This window comes from Aspergillus oryzae, chromosome 6, assembly GCF_000184455.2.
Source record: "Aspergillus oryzae RIB40 DNA, chromosome 6".
In the NCBI taxonomy this organism is placed as follows: Eukaryota; Fungi; Ascomycota; class Eurotiomycetes; order Eurotiales; family Aspergillaceae; genus Aspergillus; species Aspergillus oryzae.
The window spans coordinates 1659788-1677568 of NC_036440.1; the positions used below are offsets into that span (position 1 = coordinate 1659788).

Sequence of the window (17781 nt, forward strand, 5' to 3'; positions counted from 1 at the left end):
TAGGCTCGATTCGTTATCTCAACCCCATGAATAATGTTGTGGGTAGAATAATAAACTCCGAATATTTTCGAAGAATACAGAAAGGGGATATTTCAGAATAAAAAAGTCAAAAAAAGGTCCTGCATGAAACGCCCAAATCAGGCGCTGACTATAAGTTGGGAGTTTCTGTTCGGGTGGAGGAAGAAGAGGGAGTTAGAGAGTGAGTCTGGATCCCCACCAGGAACAAGCGCGCGGGTCTCACTCCGGACAAAGAAGGAAACACTACTATGACTTCGGTACTATGTGTATGAAAGGTACTAATATGAGGAGGGACCCCTTTACCAGAAAAAAAAAAAAGAAAAGAAAAGAAACCAGACGGAGTTTTGTAGGAATACACAGTCCAATCCATAGGACTAATAAGTTGTTTATTTCATATATCATTCCTTGATAATCTTCCGTTCCCATTTATCTGGCGCTGCGGACCCCTTTATATATAGCCATCGTGGACGCTGATGTTCAACCCATGTGCGTTCGTACCTTATATATCCAATTAGCCTAACGTCCTAGCAGTGGAAATATTCGCCCTTGAAACGGTTAGCAAGGAATCCTATTTTGTCTCCAAATATCTGTAAACCTCAGGGTGCGGAGCCGCTATTCATCGGCTTAAGAAGCATCATAGCACAAAGACGCAATGATAAGGCAGTACCTGCTATCACATGCCTGGACTTGTCTCGAGATGAATTAAATTCTCTCTTTTCAACCGATTTCAACTTCAATTCTTGTTCCCTTGAGTTACTACTATATGAGGTCACATGATCTCCTCTCTATCACCAACACACGTGATATAATTGTCCAGCCACATATACATAGCTCCGTTGGGCGGTGAAGCTTTGCCTGCGCCACAGAGTCTCTTTGCTCGCCGACAACCTCCAATTTGATTCAGTCGGTCTTCAAAGTATCATCAATACCCACAATTCTTTGAAGTCCATTGGACCGGACTTTCTGTGGTGCCGTCTTTAGTGGCGGCTGTTCTGGTTGTTCTTGTCTTTTAATTCCCTTCCATATTCTTTCCGAAACATCCATCATCTTTCTCCCTGCACATTGAAGCGTGCCTTTCACGACAAATACAAGATGAGCGCCCGCGATCTTGTCGAGGGAGAGGCCATGCTGGATGATGAGGAGAATGAAGAGGAGTTGGCTGATGACTATGACGGCGAAGGCGAAGCTCATCAGGGTGCTGGCACTGCGAATCCCTACGACTCAAGTGAAGAGGACGATGATGATGATGACGATGAGGAGGCCGCCCGTGCAGTAGGTTCCCAGCTCGAGGGGGCGCATCTAGGCCTGAACCATAGCTGAATAACTTCATGATAGGTCCGGGAAGGTTTTATTGTCGATGAAGATGAAGAACTGGAAGACCGCGCGGAGCGCCGGCGGGAGAAGAGAAAGCGACGTAGGGAAGAACGCGAGCGCGAAGATGAGCACCTAGATGAGGAAGACTTGGAACTCATCGGAGAACTCAATCCGTCACTTCAAGCCCCGGTTGCTGCAGAGGTATGTCGAAATTCCGTCCGTCCGTATGCCGGACAAACTACGCATGTGATACAGTACGTTAGGCTGATTAAAATTACGATCCCACCAGTCTAAATTCAAGCGCTTGAAACGAGGACACAAAGATCGTGATCTTCGACAGCCCTCTCAAGGTATCGACGACATTTTCAACTCCGACGAAGAAGAGGAAGCTGCAGGCGACTATGGAAGGCATGGGCATAGGAGGCATATGCATGATGAGATGGACGACTTCATCGAGGAGGACGTTTTCTCGGATGAGGAGCTACAGAGGGAACGAGAGGACCTAGAGATTGCGCGTCCCGCAAAGAAGGGCATGACCGGCTTAGGAGCTACTGATGCTGCTGGACTAGATGAAAACGCCTTAGAGGATATGCGCGCGGCTTTTGGAGACGGCAATGAATACTTGTTTGCTCTGGAGATGGAGGATCAAGAGGAAGAGCAGGAGGAAGATGAAGAGAAACACTTGGATCTCAAGGATGTCTTTGAGCCATCTCAGTTGGCGGAGAAGATGTTAACGGAAGAGGATAATCAGATCCGTCTGTTGGATGAACCGGAAAGACATCAGATTGCCCGGAAGCCGTATCGCAACGTTGTCCTCACCGAAGAGCAATTCCGAGAAGAAGCCGCCTGGATCTCTAACCTCATGCTCCTCAAAAAGCGCATTGAACCCGAGCTGCGCGAACCTTTCCAACGATCTGTGGCCAAGGTGCTTGAGTTCTTAGTGACGGATGATTGGGAAGTCCCGTTCATCTTCCAGCATCGGAAGGACTACATGATTCATGCTGTCAAAGCTCCTGTCGAGGGTGCCGGAGAAGATGGTGACGCGTCTCAATACACGGTACGAGCGGAGAAGCTCTTAAACATGACGGACCTCTGGGACATATTCGACCATGATCTCAAGTTTAAGGCTCTGGTAGAGAAACGAAATACGATTCAGAAAACCTATGATAATTTGCAGAGTCTATTCAACGTGAGTGACTCTGTTGTGGAGGAGATGCTCCCAGCAGCTGTCACGATGGAGGAGCTTCAAGATGTGCAGGATTACATTCACTTCCAATATGCGTCTCAGCTGCGGGACATGACTCTTATGAACAGCGATGTGAACGGAGAAACACACCGGCGGAAGGCGTCAAGCAAAACCTTTTTCGAGCGTGTCCGAAATGGTAAGGCATACGGCTTGGTGCGTGCATTTGGCATTACAGCAGATGCTTTTGCGCAAAATGCTTTGAAGGAAGGTCGTCGTCAGTATACGGAAGACCCAGCAGAGAGGCCGGAGGAGATGGCCGACGGGTTTGTGGATAATGATTTCTCCAATGCATCGCATGTTATTAAAGCTGCCAAGAGCTTGTTCGCCGAGGAAATCGTGATGAGCCCTAAAATGCGAAAGGTCATTCGCCAGGCGTACTACATGAATGGCGCTGTCGACTGCTTCCGAACGGAGAAGGGCCTCCGTAGGATCGACGAGCAGCACCCCTACTATGAGTTCAAATACCTTCGAAACCAGCAGCTCAGTGACATTGCCCGCCGACCGGAGCTTTATCTTCGCATGCTTAAGGCCGAAGAGGAGGGTTTGGTGGAAGTCAAGGTCCGCTTCGAGAACTTTGACCAGTTCCGCCAACGTCTTTATCCCGACATTGAATCCGATAACTATAGCGAAATAGCGGACGGCTGGAACCGTAGTCGTCGGGACGTCTTGGACATGGCTCTTGGTAAGTTAGAGCGACTGATTAACCGCAGCGTGAAGGAGAACATCCGCCAGGAATGTGAGAACCATGTGGCAAAGGAATGTCGAGAAACTTTCTCTCAGCGATTGGATCAAGCCCCCTATAAGCCTAAGGGAATGGTGCTGGGAACTGTTCCCCGCGTTTTGGCTTTGTCCACTGGGAGTGGGGTTGTGGGACGGGAACCTATACATTGGGCCTACATTGAAGAGGACGGCCGTGTGTTAGAAAATGGAAAGTTTGTGGACTTGTCAATCGGAGATCGTGATCGTAACATCCCAGATGGCAAGGATGTTGAGGCCTTCGTGGAGCTTGTGGATCGCCGCCGACCGGATGTCATTGGCGTCAGCGGCATGTCCCCCGAGACTCGTCGTTTATACAAACTCCTGGCTGAGGTTGTCGACAAAAAGGATCTGCGCGGCGCTCCGTACACCGATGACCATGACGAAGAGATCAGTGATCGCTTGGAAGTGATCATTGTGAACGACGAGGTGGCGCGTCTCTATCAGCACAGCGAACGGGCAAAGAAAGACCACCCCAGCTTTGCCCCTTTGACACATTACTGCGTTGCTCTAGCTAAGTACCTGCAGAGTCCCTTGAAGGAGTATGCTTCGTTAGGCCGGGACATTGTCTCTATTCAGTTCAAGCCGGGTCAGCAGCTGGTTACCCAAGAGCTACTTCTAAAACAACTAGAAACGGCATTGGTGGATATGGTTAACCTTGTTGGTGTGGATATTAATGAAGCGGTTACGGATTCCTCGACGGCCAACCTTCTTCCTTACGTTTGTGGTCTTGGTCCTCGTAAGGCAGCTCATCTACTCAAGATCGTCAACATGAACGGTGGCGTGGTGAACAACCGTGTAGAGCTTCTGGGTGTGAATGCGCAGTATCCAGCAATGGGCGTCAAGGTCTGGAACAACTGTGCCAGCTTCCTGTACATCGATTTCGAGAACGTCGATCCGGATGCGGATCCATTGGACAACACACGAGTACACCCCGAGGACTACGATATTGCTCGGAAGATGGCCGCCGATGCCTTGGAGCTAGACGAGGAAGATATCAAAGCGGAAACGGATGAGAACGGCACAGGCGCTATCGTGCGTAAACTGTTCCGTGAAGAAGCACAGGACCGAGTCAATGATCTGATTCTGGAGGAGTATGCGGAACAGCTGGAAAAGAATCTGAATCAGCGAAAACGCGCCACACTCGAAACCATTCGGGCAGAACTGCAACAGCCGTATGAGGAACTGCGGAAGCAATATGTCTTCCTCAGTACGGACGACATCTTTACCATGCTCACGGGTGAGACATCGGACACTTTGGCCGAAGGCATGGTGGTGCCAATCTCCATTAAGCGGGTCTCTGACGACCACATTGACGGCAAATTGGATTGTGGTATCGACGCCCTCGTTCCTGAGTCAGAGCTTACCGACCGATATGATATACCCGTGCGGGCACTATACTCACCGCATCAGACCGTGTCGGCCAAGATACTGTTCTTGAATCGTAAAAACTTCACATGCAACGTCTCTTTGCGGGAGGAGCAAGTCAGTCGCCCAGTGTCCAACACGCAAGATCGCTTGCGCGGAGAATGGGATGAGCGGCAAGAGCAGCAGGATCGCGAGTCTCTGCAGGAGAAAACTCAAAGTGGGGGACGAACGATGCGAGTCATCAAGCACCCATTGTTTAGGCCATTCAATTCGACCCAGGCGGAGGAGTTTCTGGGCTCGCAAAGTCGGGGTGATGTGGTTATTCGGCCGTCGTCCAAGGGCCATGACCATCTGGCTGTGACGTGGAAGGTGGCCGATGGTATCTTCCAGCATATCGATGTACTGGAGTTGGACAAAGAAAACGAGTTCTCCGTTGGACGGACTTTGAAGGTTGGGGGTCGTTATACCTACAGTGACTTAGATGATTTGATCTTCAACCATGTCAAAGCAATGGCTAAGAAGGTGGATGAAATGATGCTACATGAAAAGTACCAGGACGGCACCAAGGATGCTACTTGTAAGTATTCCCCTCTTCCCCGTAATTCTTCTGCTACGGTTTCCTATACCATCCGCTGCCTTTTTTCTCTACTCCTTTGCAAACAATCGATGACGTGGTCTATAACTGATGAAACATGCAGATTCTTGGTTGGAGACTTATACGAAAGCTAATCCCAAACGATCCGCCTATGCTTTTTGTATTGATCCCAAACATGCCGGATACTTTTTCCTTTGTTTTAAGGCTGGTGAAAATGCGCGACTGCATAGTTGGCCGGTGAAGGTGATTCCTCAAGGCTACGAGCTCCAACGCAATCCATATCCTGACATGCGGGCGTTATGCAATGGATTTAAGTTATTATTTACCAACATGCAAGCAGGCAAACGGAGGTGAAGGTGGAGGGGACTTCTCTACTGTTTTCATATTTATTTTATCTTTCTTTCTGTATTCTCCTGTATACTGTGTAATATCCTTTCATGAACTCGGATGGTGTTGAGAATTCTTGAGGTCTTTTCCTTTCTTTTGTTTCTTTTTCTTTTCTTTTGGAATTGCGGGCAGAAAAGATGGAACATTTTGCATTGGGAGGATAACCCCAGATCATCGTATTCAGAAATTGCAGACGCATAGCATGAAAGGAGATGTACCTAGGGTCGTTGTCGGCATCGGCATTTAAGGAAGTGAGTGAGCAGGGATCGACCAGGCTGAACATGTGAACGTTCGGTGGTTCTCGGAGGCTCAACTTCTCAACTTGCAACTACTCCGCACTCTCGTCTCGGCCACTCCTACGAAGAATCAATTCCTCGGACCCTTTTCCCCTGACCCTTGGATTTCCTATTTATAGATCTTACCCCGTCTGCCTTACGGGGCTATTCAATGACCGGTCGACGGTCAATTCATCATTCTCACCCACCGACGGGCGCATTGAAGTCCATTGTTTTGGTTTTGATTTAACGCATTTGACCCTCCCTTCTCCCCATTTATCCTTCAGCTTGGCGGGGATCAAGTCACCTCCCCCTCTCGATTTCACTGACGAAGTGATTGCCTACCTGGCCCCGTTGCCTACTTTGCGCAGCCATGGCGGCCATGGAGGAGTTGGAGATCCACAGCAAGGTAAGGGGGATGTGACGAAATGACGCACTTACGGAACCCTCGACTAACCAGTGATTGCGGCCATCTTTGTTCTTTCTTTTTTCTAGTCCTACTTTGTTCGTTGGGTTAATGTTAAACCTGGTCATACTATCTCCTGGAGCATTCAGCCGCATAGGAAGTCTCTCAACTTTGGCATCTTCAAGCACCCGGGCCATTCGGCCGTCCTGGGATCCAACAATTTGCCCCCTGCCGACTCGCACAGCACGGACTCGAACGAAAACCTCCCAACCACCGCTCTGAATGCTAACTCCCGACAAAACGCTTCCACGCCGATCATTGAACGACTAACGGGCATCGGATTAAAGCAAATTCAATGGATAGGCAAATGTGAAGCTGACAAGATCGTCAAGGGCACCTACGATGTGCCTGCGAATGAGGGTGGAAATTACGCGCTCGTCTTTGACAATACCTTTTCCAAACAGATCTCCAAGACTGTGACTCTCGTGCTACTTACCTACCCAACAGCCTTGCCCCCACAGTCGGCACCAGTACCACACGCAGTCCTACCGTCTCGTGGAACCGACTCCTCGGAATCTGGAAAGCCACTGGCTTCGAGGATACGAGGAAACAGCTCCGCGAAGGTTCTACCGCCATCCATCAACACCGATCCGGCCTCAGTTCACACCGGTATCTTACAGAAGCGGCGAAGGAAGCGTCACCAGGGCTGGGCGAGAAGATTCTTTTCTCTGGATTTCACATCATCTACATTGTCTTATTATCACGATCCGAATTCATCTGCCTTACGCGGCTCCATCCCTCTAAACTTAGCAGCCGTCGCGTGTAACGAGAACTCACGCGAGATTTCAATTGACTCCGGCACTGAGGTTTGGCACCTTAGGGCCAGCAATGACCAAGAATTCATCTCATGGAAGAGGGCTTTGGAACGAGCATCCTCCTCCAAGACCCCGGCGGCAGAAGAGAGCCATCCCGAGCCCCTGCTGCGCGTACCGTCACAGCGTGTTCTCACCAATGCTGCGGAAGCGCGGGAATGGGCGCAGGTTGAGAGCCTCGTGAGTAAGATATCCGGGTCCAGGGATGCTGTACGCCGGTTAGCAAAAGACACGGATCCAAAATACCTGGGTTACGGTGCTCCCGAGCGGCCTCGCGGTCGGTCACCAAGCCCACATCCCGAGGCAAATGGCGAGGAGTCTATGGAGGCACGCGAGAGACGCCCCTTCTGGAAACGGAAGGCCAGCGGAAGTTCCCAACTGGGTGGAGTCAAACGCGCGACGATGACACCCTCCTCCACGCAACTAGTGGTGCCAGGCCCATCCTCCGGAGACACTGCCTCGCTCTCGGGTGACCGTAAACCGAGCAGCATCACCAGCCACCCAGATCAGATGGAAGAGGTACATGACCATCTTATGGCCGTGCTACACGATCTAGACAGTGCCGTCGCCGAATTCTCGACCCTGATTGCGGAAAGCAAACATCGACGACATCCACCAGGCCTGACAACCCAGTCGCGACTCAGCATGGAATCAGACGTGTCCCAGGAGTTCTTCGATGCTGTCGACGGAGGCAGTTCGTCCCCGTTGTTAAAAATAAAGGGTGATAGTGACGATGAAGGGGCAAATGACTTTAGCGATGCTACTGCCCGGCAGGCAGAGGATAAAGTTGTAGTGGACGATGCGCCGTCGGACAGTGAGGATGAAGTCTCTGAGACTCCGACGCCTCAGGGTGATCGATACGCCCCGCTGTTTCCTGCGAAACCTAAGTCACTCACACCTTTGCCGCTTAGCAAAGTCCCTCGTCGTTCGAACATTCCCGCTCCGACAGTCATGCCTCCCAGTTTGATCGGGTTTCTTCGCAAGAACGTTGGTAAAGACCTTTCCCAAATTTCGATGCCAGTGTCCTCTAACGAGCCGTTTTCCTTGTTACAACGTGCGGCCGAGGTGATGGAGTATTCTGTACTTCTAGACCATGCCGCTAGCGCTTCCGATGCAGTTGAACGGCTTCTATATGTGACTGCCTACGCACTCTCGTCACTGTCCTGCAACCGGGTCAAGGAGCGGTCAATCCGGAAGCCCTTCAATCCCATGCTAGGAGAGACATACGAGCTTGTCCGCGAAGATCTCGGATATCGATTCATTGCGGAGAAAGTTTCCCACAGACCCGTGCAACTAGCCTACCAAGCGGATGGTAAGGATTGGAGTGTTGCGCAATCCCCCATGCCAACACAGAAGTTCTGGGGGAAATCTGCAGAAATTGTGACCGAAGGAAAGATGAGGTTAACGCTACATACGACCGGTGAGCATTTTAGTTGGTCAAATGCCACATCTTTCCTGCGCAACATCATCGCTGGTGAGAAATATTCTGAGCCTGTTGGCGAAATGTCGGTTGTGAACGAGACGACTGGGCAGAAAACTGTGTCGGCTTTCAAGGCAGGGGGCATGTTCTCGGGCCGCAGTGAGGAGGTCGTCACGAAAACACTGGACTCTAGCGGTCGTGAGCTGCCTCTCGGGCTGACGGGTACCTGGACCACCTCTCTCCAGATGACCAAGAACGGCTCTGCCACAGCACCTGTGTGGAATGCCGGACCGTTGGTTCCCAACGCACCGAAGCACTACGGCCTCACTGTATTCGCAGCCACCCTCAACGAGATCACTCCAATCGAAGACCATAAGCTTCCACCAACGGACTCGCGTCTCCGCCCCGACCAACGGGCCTTGGAAGACGGCGACGTTGACCAGGCAGAAGAGGTTAAGGTTAAGCTGGAAGAATCTCAACGTGCTCGCCGCCGCGAGATGGAATCAGCAGGTCAAACGTGGAATCCAAGGTGGTTTACCCGAGTGGACGATGATCTTGTCGGAAATGAAGGCGAAGTCGTGTGGCGTCTAAAGTCGGGTAAAGAGGGATATTGGGAAGAACGGTCGAAAGGGAATTGGACCGGCGTGGTTCCAGTGTTTGAGACATAACTTGATTTTTCGTACATTGAAATTAGCGCGTATGTATGTATGTCCGTTTCGTATATAGTCATGTCATTATGATCTGATCACAATAACTGGGGCCGTAATGGCCATCTATCTATACAGTCGTACAACGTCCTTCTCGAAAATAAAGACAATTATACCACGTAGATGGTTTTCCTAGGGTAGATGTTATGCCTACAGAACGAAGACCCTATGAATTCGAACATAATCTTATCAACGATTGCTTGCAAATTGAACTAGCCAAAGAAAAAGAGGGCATGAATATACATTAACAGAAATGACTAAGAACGTAGCCAACATGATTCTTTGCGCATCTTCGTGTATCATATATGTTTAGCCAGCTGACCAGAAGTGTTATAACGAAAGCTGGCCGACTGAAACTAGTATTCCTCGTCCGATTGCTCATGGACAGCCCACCGTCGACTATTCCGCGACTTCACAGTCTTCTTTGCTGCCCCCCGGTCAGCAGGCGTAGGCTGGCGAACCATGACCGGGAGACTGTCCAACACAGCTCGGTTGCCCTGATAGTAATGCACCGCAAAACCTCCCTGAAGAATCCGGCGGAGTGAATTCAGCCGAATCCATTTCCACCACCGATCGATGTTCATCACACCCTGGCGGCCGATCTTCACCGTCAGCTTGCTTCCGTAATGTCGATTGGTCTCTTGATCGATGGCTGTGTTGTACATCGGACCTCGACGAGGGTCCTCAACGGTGGTCAAAATCGAAACGAAATTGCTGTGTAGGTTCTTTTTATCTTTCTTACTGATGCGCTTGTTATGTACCGTGGCTAGTGATTGAAGTTGCTGCTCGAGCTCGTGAGTATTATGGTATGCATCGTAGCGCTTAATCAATTTAGGGCCCTGTCGATCGTCCAAAGATTCATCGTCTGTGTCGTGCTCGCTATTCTCGTCGTCATCATCCTCTTGGGGGGTGTAACTCTTTTCGTATAGTAATGCGATGTTTTCACCCGCTGCGATTTGGACAGGTGACTCACTGCTGTTTAACTGGTCCATGAAGATTTGAATTGCTTCTTCGCTTTCACCTTCGAGGTCTTCTATCTCAACGGCCAAAACGCCCCATTCCTGGAGAGCCGCGGTGACACTGCTCGGGTCGTCGGCAGCATCGATTGACTGCCCATCAGAAGCTGCAATGTCCAGGAAGAATGTCATCTGGTCTAGGATCCCATCCTCTCCTGCACCCCCGAAAATAGCGCATGCGCCTAGACAATGAATAGCAGCAGCCTTAACAAGATTGGATGTCGAGTCTCGAATAGTTCGAGTAAGTATAGGTTCAACATTTCTATAATTGGTGTCTTCGAACACGGTGATGACAAGGAGTTCAAGCGCTCGCAATGCCAAGGTAGTCTCACGCACACTGGATTCAAGTTTGATGCTCCGGCAAAAGGCGTCTAAAAGTTCGTCGAGGCTACTTCGAACGTGTTCCTCGACATAGTGGCATTTCAGCAGACGACAGAATGCAGCGTAGCATTCTTCGCGGCTCTGTACGCTGCTACGTTTGCGGTCCCCGATTTCTTGAATGACATCGCGGAGCTCTTGAGCCCAATTGTTGCTGTCAACCTCAGGGTTATCTGTCAAATCGTCCAGCGAGCCAATGCTAATGAGTGGATTGACCATTAGTAACCTCCGATTTATTATTATTACTATTATTTCTTTCCCCCCCCCTTCTCCTAACACCAATGACATCATTCCGCCACTAGTGATGGGAACAGGAACACAAAAAGTTGTAAAAGGCAAACGACAAACTCACCTCAACGCGGTGTCATCACTAAGATTCCCAGAGTCCTCCTCGTCGGACGGATGCCTGCTTGCATTTCGAGAAGATTGGTGGGAATTTTGCGCAGAGTTTGTGCGCGAAGTGCGGCGAGAACCTTCACGCGAAGCAGCTTTGCGAGAGATGGTTTTACCACTCTCCAAGACCTGACGACGAAGATCAGGCATGTTTGACCCTTGAGATTAAGCAATCGCTGATTCAGACGAAGTATGTTCCGTAAAAGGGCAAGAAGAGATGCTAAAGATTTGGGGACAAAAAAGAGAATATGAATAGAGACCGCGAGGGTAGCCGTAATATGCTGCAGTAGAATAGTGTCGGCCAAAGTAGGGCTATGCGAGAGGTATGGAAATAGTTGACAATAGGAATAATTTCTCGGAGACAAAGTTCATGGTATAACACGTCTTCAGGTAGGAAGATACAAAGGTATTGGAGGGCTCAGACGCTGGGAGACATGAAGAAATGAAAAGAGTCTTTTAAATCCAGCAGGCGGCGAATACCATATCTGATAGAGTGGCCCCGTGATTTGATTTGATTTGATTTGATTTTTTTATTTTTTTTTTTTATTTTCATTTTTGTATTAACTTCCGTCAAGTTCACCTCAGGCACTTTGACTTATTTACCATAGCCATTCAGATTGTAAGAATCCCCCATTCCCAATCAGCTGATCCTATGTTATCCTGTTCGGTTATCCAGACACACTTGATCACTCTTTGATCCCGTCCAACCTCTCTCTCTAAACCCATGCCACCAATGATTCCACTGGTTATCTCCACGTGATGCGGGGCCTGGCTTATCTTCTTTTGTCAAAATAAAAATGTCCAGTTCGCGGCATCCACCAGACTGTTAATATAGATTAGTACGAAGTGGTCGACATGCCATCTCAATCATATGTAGCCTAGAGAAATCATGACTGTACAGCTCGTTAGAATAGTCCATTACCCTGGGGTATCTAGGTCTTCGCTCTCTCTTTTTATGTATTTATTTATTGATTTTTTTTTTTTTTTTTTGGTGTTTGCCGCAGACATACAAGAAGCCATCCCAAAACCGAAATCTAGTTGCGTTCCAAAACCAATTCCAGTATTCTCCGCGCTTTGTTCCCCTCAAGATACTCTCTCCCTTCTCTTCTCCGATCGTCGTCGTCGTCATCGTCATCGTCACCAACCTCTAAATCCACTTGTAGGCTAGCCTCATATGCACTCATCACGTTCTCTTCATCAACCCGCACTCCCCCTTGAACAAGAACTCGGATACACTGCGCTAGTCGTGCAATTTCTCGCCTTGTTTGAGGCGGGATGTCATCGTTTTGACTGGAGTATATAGAGCTCGACACCATCTCCTCCATGCGGGTTATCGACACGCTATCCGTAGTGGAACACGCGGCAGCGGTATCATCGGCATGTTTAGAGATCCAGATATATCCGTTAACTCCAAGTATGACATCCACATCGCCACCTCCATTAGCGGTGTTGACTGTCCACACCTGTCTCCGAGACCGAACTACTCCTCCCGTGCCTGAAGCGCCCATCGCTCCTGCAGGGATAGGTCCAGAGCCAACTCCTCCTTTTACCATCGAACTTGAAGCTCCACTTCCACCCGTCCCGGTCACGGCGAGAAAAACCCCATTCCTGAGTTTTCCGTATTTCAAAGACCGCGTATGTAGTGAAGCTGCACCATCAGAATGTACAGTCTGAACTTCTGCGACTACCAGGTCACCTTCACTGAAGAAAGTTCTGATCTGTAGTTCATCGGCGCTCGTTCGTCGACGCAAGATACCGCCCGGGAGATTGATCGCAGACAGTGGGAGCTGTGCAAGGAGCGGAGCAGCAACGTCTACTTTCCATCGTCTGGATTGAACTTCAACAATGCGCCCCACAACAAGGTCACCTATTTCTGGAGTGTAACGAGCTCGAAGCGGTTGTACAGAAAGAAGTTTGTTGGTCTTTTGAACAGTACCGGCGACCGTAGCAATTATGGAGGTCGAAAGGGGATTTATGTAGGTACCATGTCCTCTGTATGCCTGTCAATGTGTGCCCATGAAGTACAAACGGTAACGCATCTGGAACCCCTTATGGGACCAACCTCATCCATTGTGGATCATCTGTCACGATTTCTCCAGGCGTAACCACTCCTGACGTAATATCTGTTCCTTCCACTAAGCGAGGTCTTTTGCTCGGTCTTGATGTCCTTCCTGTTGCTAGGTCTACTCCTCCGTCCGAGTCCACGGACATGGAATCCATGTCTGAATCCGAGGGGCATATGTCGACATGGTCGACCACTGGGGGAAGAATTGTAATAGCCATTCTCTTAAAATTCTCAACTGCCGGATGTCTGACTGTCAATACATTCATAGAGTATGGTATATGGTGACATGTTGATATGGAAAAATTCTAACATTATGTTGGTCAGAAAGGCTTTCTGTGTACGGAGCAAACATGACAAACTTGGTGTGGAGACTTGATATTTATGCAATCATAGATGTTGAAATCGGGTTCGAAAAACTATCGTTTACGCCCACTTTTCTTTACAGAAGGGAACGGGGAAATGACATATATTTAATAGATTTTTTTTTTCTTAAGGAAAATTAATGATAGAGTGAGAAAGGAAAGAGAAAGCTATATAATTAAAAATTCAATAGAACCTGACGGCCGCACAAAACAAACGTTCCCTACTTACACTGTAGCGTTCGAAAGTTATGCTGTCATGTGCTTTATTCAGCGGGATGTGCCTTGGTCATATGCATGGACTTACTTATTACACCTAAAGTGACAGTGTTGGTGCCATATTCAATTTCAGAAAAGGATCCTTAGCTCAGAGATTTAGCTTCCAAGAACAAAAAACTAAGGAAGAAAGGAGAATGGCTAAGTCAACTATAGGAAGTAAGTGGTAGGACAACGAAAGCATGTCTCAATGATCTTGACATAAAGTAGACCATGGAAGATAGGTACAGCCATGGCCCACAACCTTGACACAGAACAGATAATCATGATTAGACTCGGGCAATGTTGAACACTATTCCCCGTATTATTCTGATGAGCTGGTGCTATCCATCTTTCAAGACTTCCTCAGTAACACCCCAACAAATCAATGCAGCGGAAGAAGAGATTGAGAAAAATTACAAAAAGCCAACACTATTAATACATGTATAGGATGAAAGGAGTGAGCTTTCAGGCACCTACCCCCGATGTTCTCTTAGACGAACGCTTGACGACGTTAGAGCTGCCATCGTCTTTCTTTTTCCGACTTGACCTGTTGCTGCTACTACCTTTGAATTTATTGCCAACGTCTTCTTCGCGCTTGCGTTTGCCCTTAGAGCCTCCTGATCCGTGTCCAATATCCATTAAGATACTGTCATCGTCATGGAGATCTTCGTCCTTCCGCGACTGGTTGAGGGCTGCTTTCTTGGACGTACGCAAATTCGATGGCCGAGAGGCAGACTTCTCGGAAGCGTTCTCATTGTCTTGTAAGAAAATATGCGGTTGGTTCCTTCGCAACCAATTGTAAACCGAGATTGGATTTCGCAATGCAGCCTCTCTCTCTCGTTCGACGAAGGAAAGTTTCTCAGGGATATCATTCAGTTGCATGAGTGCTGACGTATCACCTAGTTTGGCGTCGGTAGCTAGGTAATACTCATTTTCGTGTTCAGGTGTGAAGAACCCAAGGCTATGTTCAGAAATAATATTTTCGGATTGATTTTCTTCTGGTTGAGGGAGCGTATGGGGAATCCTTATCAACGAGGTATACCGCATGCGCGGCGCAAAGACTTCGTTCCGTTTCACAGAATTCTCCAGGTCACAATAATGCTCAACCTTCATGAGACCAAGTGCCAGGTCCGTTTTAGCATTTCTGAGCATGGAGCTAGCCAAGGAAGGATCGTTGTGTGAGGGCGAGAGTTCTCTTTTAGGAGTTGGGGGGAACAGATCATCTCCGGGAGCATTCAAATCGTACCGTAGGTCCGGTGAGATATATATACTGTCGTTAAATTCGAGAAGAGCTTCTAGAAGCTGGCTACACAGCATTATTATATGGGTCGCACATGACGAAAAGATAGATTGGAAACACACTCATTCTGTTCCTGTATTCTCTTTGAGAGATCTTGTATGCGCAACTCCTCCCGGATAAGTGATTCGCTCTCTCTCATTCCCAGCTCGAATTTCACTTTGAGTTTGGCAAACTTCTTCCTATGAAGGAACAGGATTAGCATACGGCTATGAATAAAGATGTAAACAGATGCGCCTACTTAAAAGACCGGTATGACTGTTTGGTAGGAGCACCTGCGGGAGCATCAGGAAGGCTCTCAGCGACGGACTGGGCCTCATCTGCGTCTTGAGACATGGTGTAATAGAAGAAATAGTGTTGACTCTGACTGAAAGAGGTAGTGACTATCACGAGCACGCGAATATAATAATGTAATGGTGTTGAGTAAGTTGATGAATCCTAGTAATAACTTTGATCGCGCGTTAAGCGGTTATGGGATCTGGCAGGGTTGCCAAGAGGCCCTTATGGGACCAAATGCCAAATGATTGAAGGGTGATCCGGGCGGAATGTTTCTGCCCGTCAAAAGAGGGAAAGGAAAAAGAAAAAAAATAGAAATTTAGTTTCCCTCGACAATGAGCGGTACTAGTAGATCGTGCCACAATCTGACCGAGTGCTTGTTACATTACTACTGATCATCGTCCTCTTTCTCTTCTTTCTTTTTTTCCTTTTATCTTCCCCCCCCTTTTGCCACGTGGATTTGGCAAACAAAATGTCTGCAATTGGTGAAGCAAACCACAAAAAGCGAAAATTACCAGAGGTATCCGAGATCGAGATCGACGTCTCAGCTCCTGAACCTGCATCAAAAAAAGCTCTGCGTAAAGCAAAGAAGAAAGCTGCCGAGGCTCCACCAGAGCCTACTACTAGCGAACAGCAGACAGAAGTCGCCGCAGACCACGAAGAAAATTCCAAGAAACGCTCAGACTATGGCATTTGGATTGGAAACCTAGCGTTTTCCATTACTAAAGATGACCTGCGCAAATTCTTTACAAGCAACTGTTCCTTCACGGATACTACGATCACTCGAATACATTTACCCAAGTCATCGGAAAAGAATGGGAAAGCTCAAAATAAAGGATTTGCATATGTTGATTTCTCCAACCAGAAGGCCACGACTGAGGCATTGGGACTGAGTGAACAACTCCTATCTGGGCGCCGTGTGCTTATAAAGGATGCAAAGAGCTTTGCTGGTAGACCAGAAAAGTCGCAACAGGAAAATCAGAAGACTGGCGTTGCTGGGGCGGCCTCTGGTAACCCTCCTTCCAAGCGTATATTCGTCGGCAACCTTGGCTTTGATGCCACGAAAGAGATCATCGAGGAACATTTTGGAAAATGTGGGCCGGTTGCACATGTACAAGTAGCAACATTTCAAGACTCCGGGAAATGTAAAGGTTATGCCTGGGTGACATTCGAAGACCTCACAGCCGCAGAGGCAGCGGTGAAAGGCTTTGTTATGGTTAACGAAGATGAGGAAGATGAAGAAGTACCCGGGTCTGACTCCGAAAATTACAAGCAGCCTAAGAAGCTGAAACAAAGAAGGGTATGGGTAAACCAAATTATGGGTCGGCGTATGCGAATGGAGTTTGCTGAAGATGCAACAACACGGTACAAAAAGCGCTTCGGGAAGGATGGCGAAGGCAAGAAAACACAAACTACAGATGTTCGTGGGACAGAACCGTTCGACGATCAGGATACAACCGGAAGACAACCTCAAAGATCACGATCTGCAAAGACTAGGCAGGGAAGGACGGATTACTCAAGATACGACCAGGAAACCGTGCAAAAGCTTAGTGGTGCCATTGTTGAGTCTCAGGGAAAGAAGACTACGTTCGATTGAAATAGCCTGGGTTTTTTTTCTTTGAAGGAGATAAGAGAGTAGTTCGTGGCTAGTAACGAATGAAGATGTTGTTGGTGCCCATGAGCTCCTCGAGGTGAGAAACGAACTACAGGCAAGAGAGTTATCCATAATTTCAGCTCATCCCGATGGATCTGCCGCCGTTCGGGAAGACTTGACATTCTGCATGGTAATGATGAACAATTTGCTCCAATGCGGGCACTTGTTGAACCAGCTGGCGAATAGTGTTCCAGATTATTGATACCCAAAGAGCAGCAATACGTATCTAAAATAAATAGTTGACATGATGAGTGTCTATACCATATAAATTGGACCTTCTTTCTAATCCATCTACGAGCAGCTTACTAAAATGTAAACATAACCAGCCACAACAGCGTCGATAATGGCTGTGCGGGTGGGTAATTCAACAGACCCTCGTAGAAACTTCTGCCTTTCTTTTCTTTCTTTTTCTTTCCCCCCCTCTTTTTCCCTTTTGCTGTTGGTCCAACGGCTTAGGTAGCTGTTAGTGGTGTATATTGTCATAATTACTCGATAGTAGCGTGGGAGTCCTTCAAAATTAGCATACATTGGATTTCTCTACTACCTCCTTCTAATGTCTCGTAGATCCCTCTTAGTTCTAGAATCGCTGATGTGGTTTGGGGAACGCTAACCGGATTGAGAAGGTTTGACATCGACCGGAGATGTCATGGCTCAAGGCTCATGCTCAAAAACCACCAAAGCTGTTGCGCCTTTTAGACTATCCGCCCTTTTTCCACACCTC

The 17781-nt window shown here is 48.3% G+C and overlaps 6 protein-coding genes across 6 annotated transcripts; 3 read left to right on the forward strand and 3 right to left on the reverse strand.

The window, feature by feature from the left end:
- Positions 1-1110: 1110 nt before the first annotated feature.
- On the forward strand, positions 1111-5651 carry spt6 (chromatin-remodeling histone chaperone SPT6; the record flags this gene model as incomplete). Its single annotated transcript, XM_001824385.3, has 4 exons — positions 1111-1290; positions 1354-1533; positions 1622-5279; positions 5401-5651. The coding sequence occupies 4 exons, from the start codon at positions 1111-1113 to the stop codon at positions 5649-5651; spliced, it is 4269 nt and encodes a 1422-aa protein (XP_001824437.1).
- A 2231-nt stretch (positions 5652-7882) lies between these two features.
- Positions 7883-9325, forward strand: AO090020000057 (oxysterol-binding protein related protein OSH3; the record flags this gene model as incomplete). The annotated part of the gene is made up of 1 exon (XM_001824384.3): positions 7883-9325. The coding sequence occupies one exon, from the start codon at positions 7883-7885 to the stop codon at positions 9323-9325; it is 1443 nt and encodes a 480-aa protein (XP_001824436.3).
- A 395-nt stretch (positions 9326-9720) lies between these two features.
- AO090020000056 (IFRD domain-containing protein) lies at positions 9721-11301 on the reverse strand (the record flags this gene model as incomplete). The annotated part of the gene is made up of 2 exons (XM_001824383.3): positions 9721-10957; positions 11111-11301. 2 exons carry the CDS (start codon positions 11299-11301, stop codon positions 9721-9723), a joined length of 1428 nt encoding a protein of 475 aa, XP_001824435.1.
- Positions 11302-12185: 884 nt separating this feature from the next.
- AO090020000055 (exosome non-catalytic core subunit RRP4) lies at positions 12186-13434 on the reverse strand (the record flags this gene model as incomplete). The annotated part of the gene is made up of 2 exons (XM_001824382.3): positions 12186-13143; positions 13214-13434. The coding sequence occupies 2 exons, from the start codon at positions 13432-13434 to the stop codon at positions 12186-12188; spliced, it is 1179 nt and encodes a 392-aa protein (XP_001824434.1).
- An 864-nt stretch (positions 13435-14298) lies between these two features.
- On the reverse strand, positions 14299-15466 carry AO090020000054 (uncharacterized protein; the record flags this gene model as incomplete). The annotated part of the gene is made up of 3 exons (XM_001824381.3): positions 14299-15139; positions 15196-15312; positions 15372-15466. The coding sequence occupies 3 exons, from the start codon at positions 15464-15466 to the stop codon at positions 14299-14301; spliced, it is 1053 nt and encodes a 350-aa protein (XP_001824433.1).
- Positions 15467-15878: 412 nt separating this feature from the next.
- Positions 15879-17003, forward strand: AO090020000053 (putative RNA binding protein Rnp24; the record flags this gene model as incomplete). Its single annotated transcript, XM_001824380.3, has 1 exon — positions 15879-17003. One exon carries the CDS (start codon positions 15879-15881, stop codon positions 17001-17003), a length of 1125 nt encoding a protein of 374 aa, XP_001824432.1.
- Positions 17004-17781: the final 778 nt, after the last annotated feature.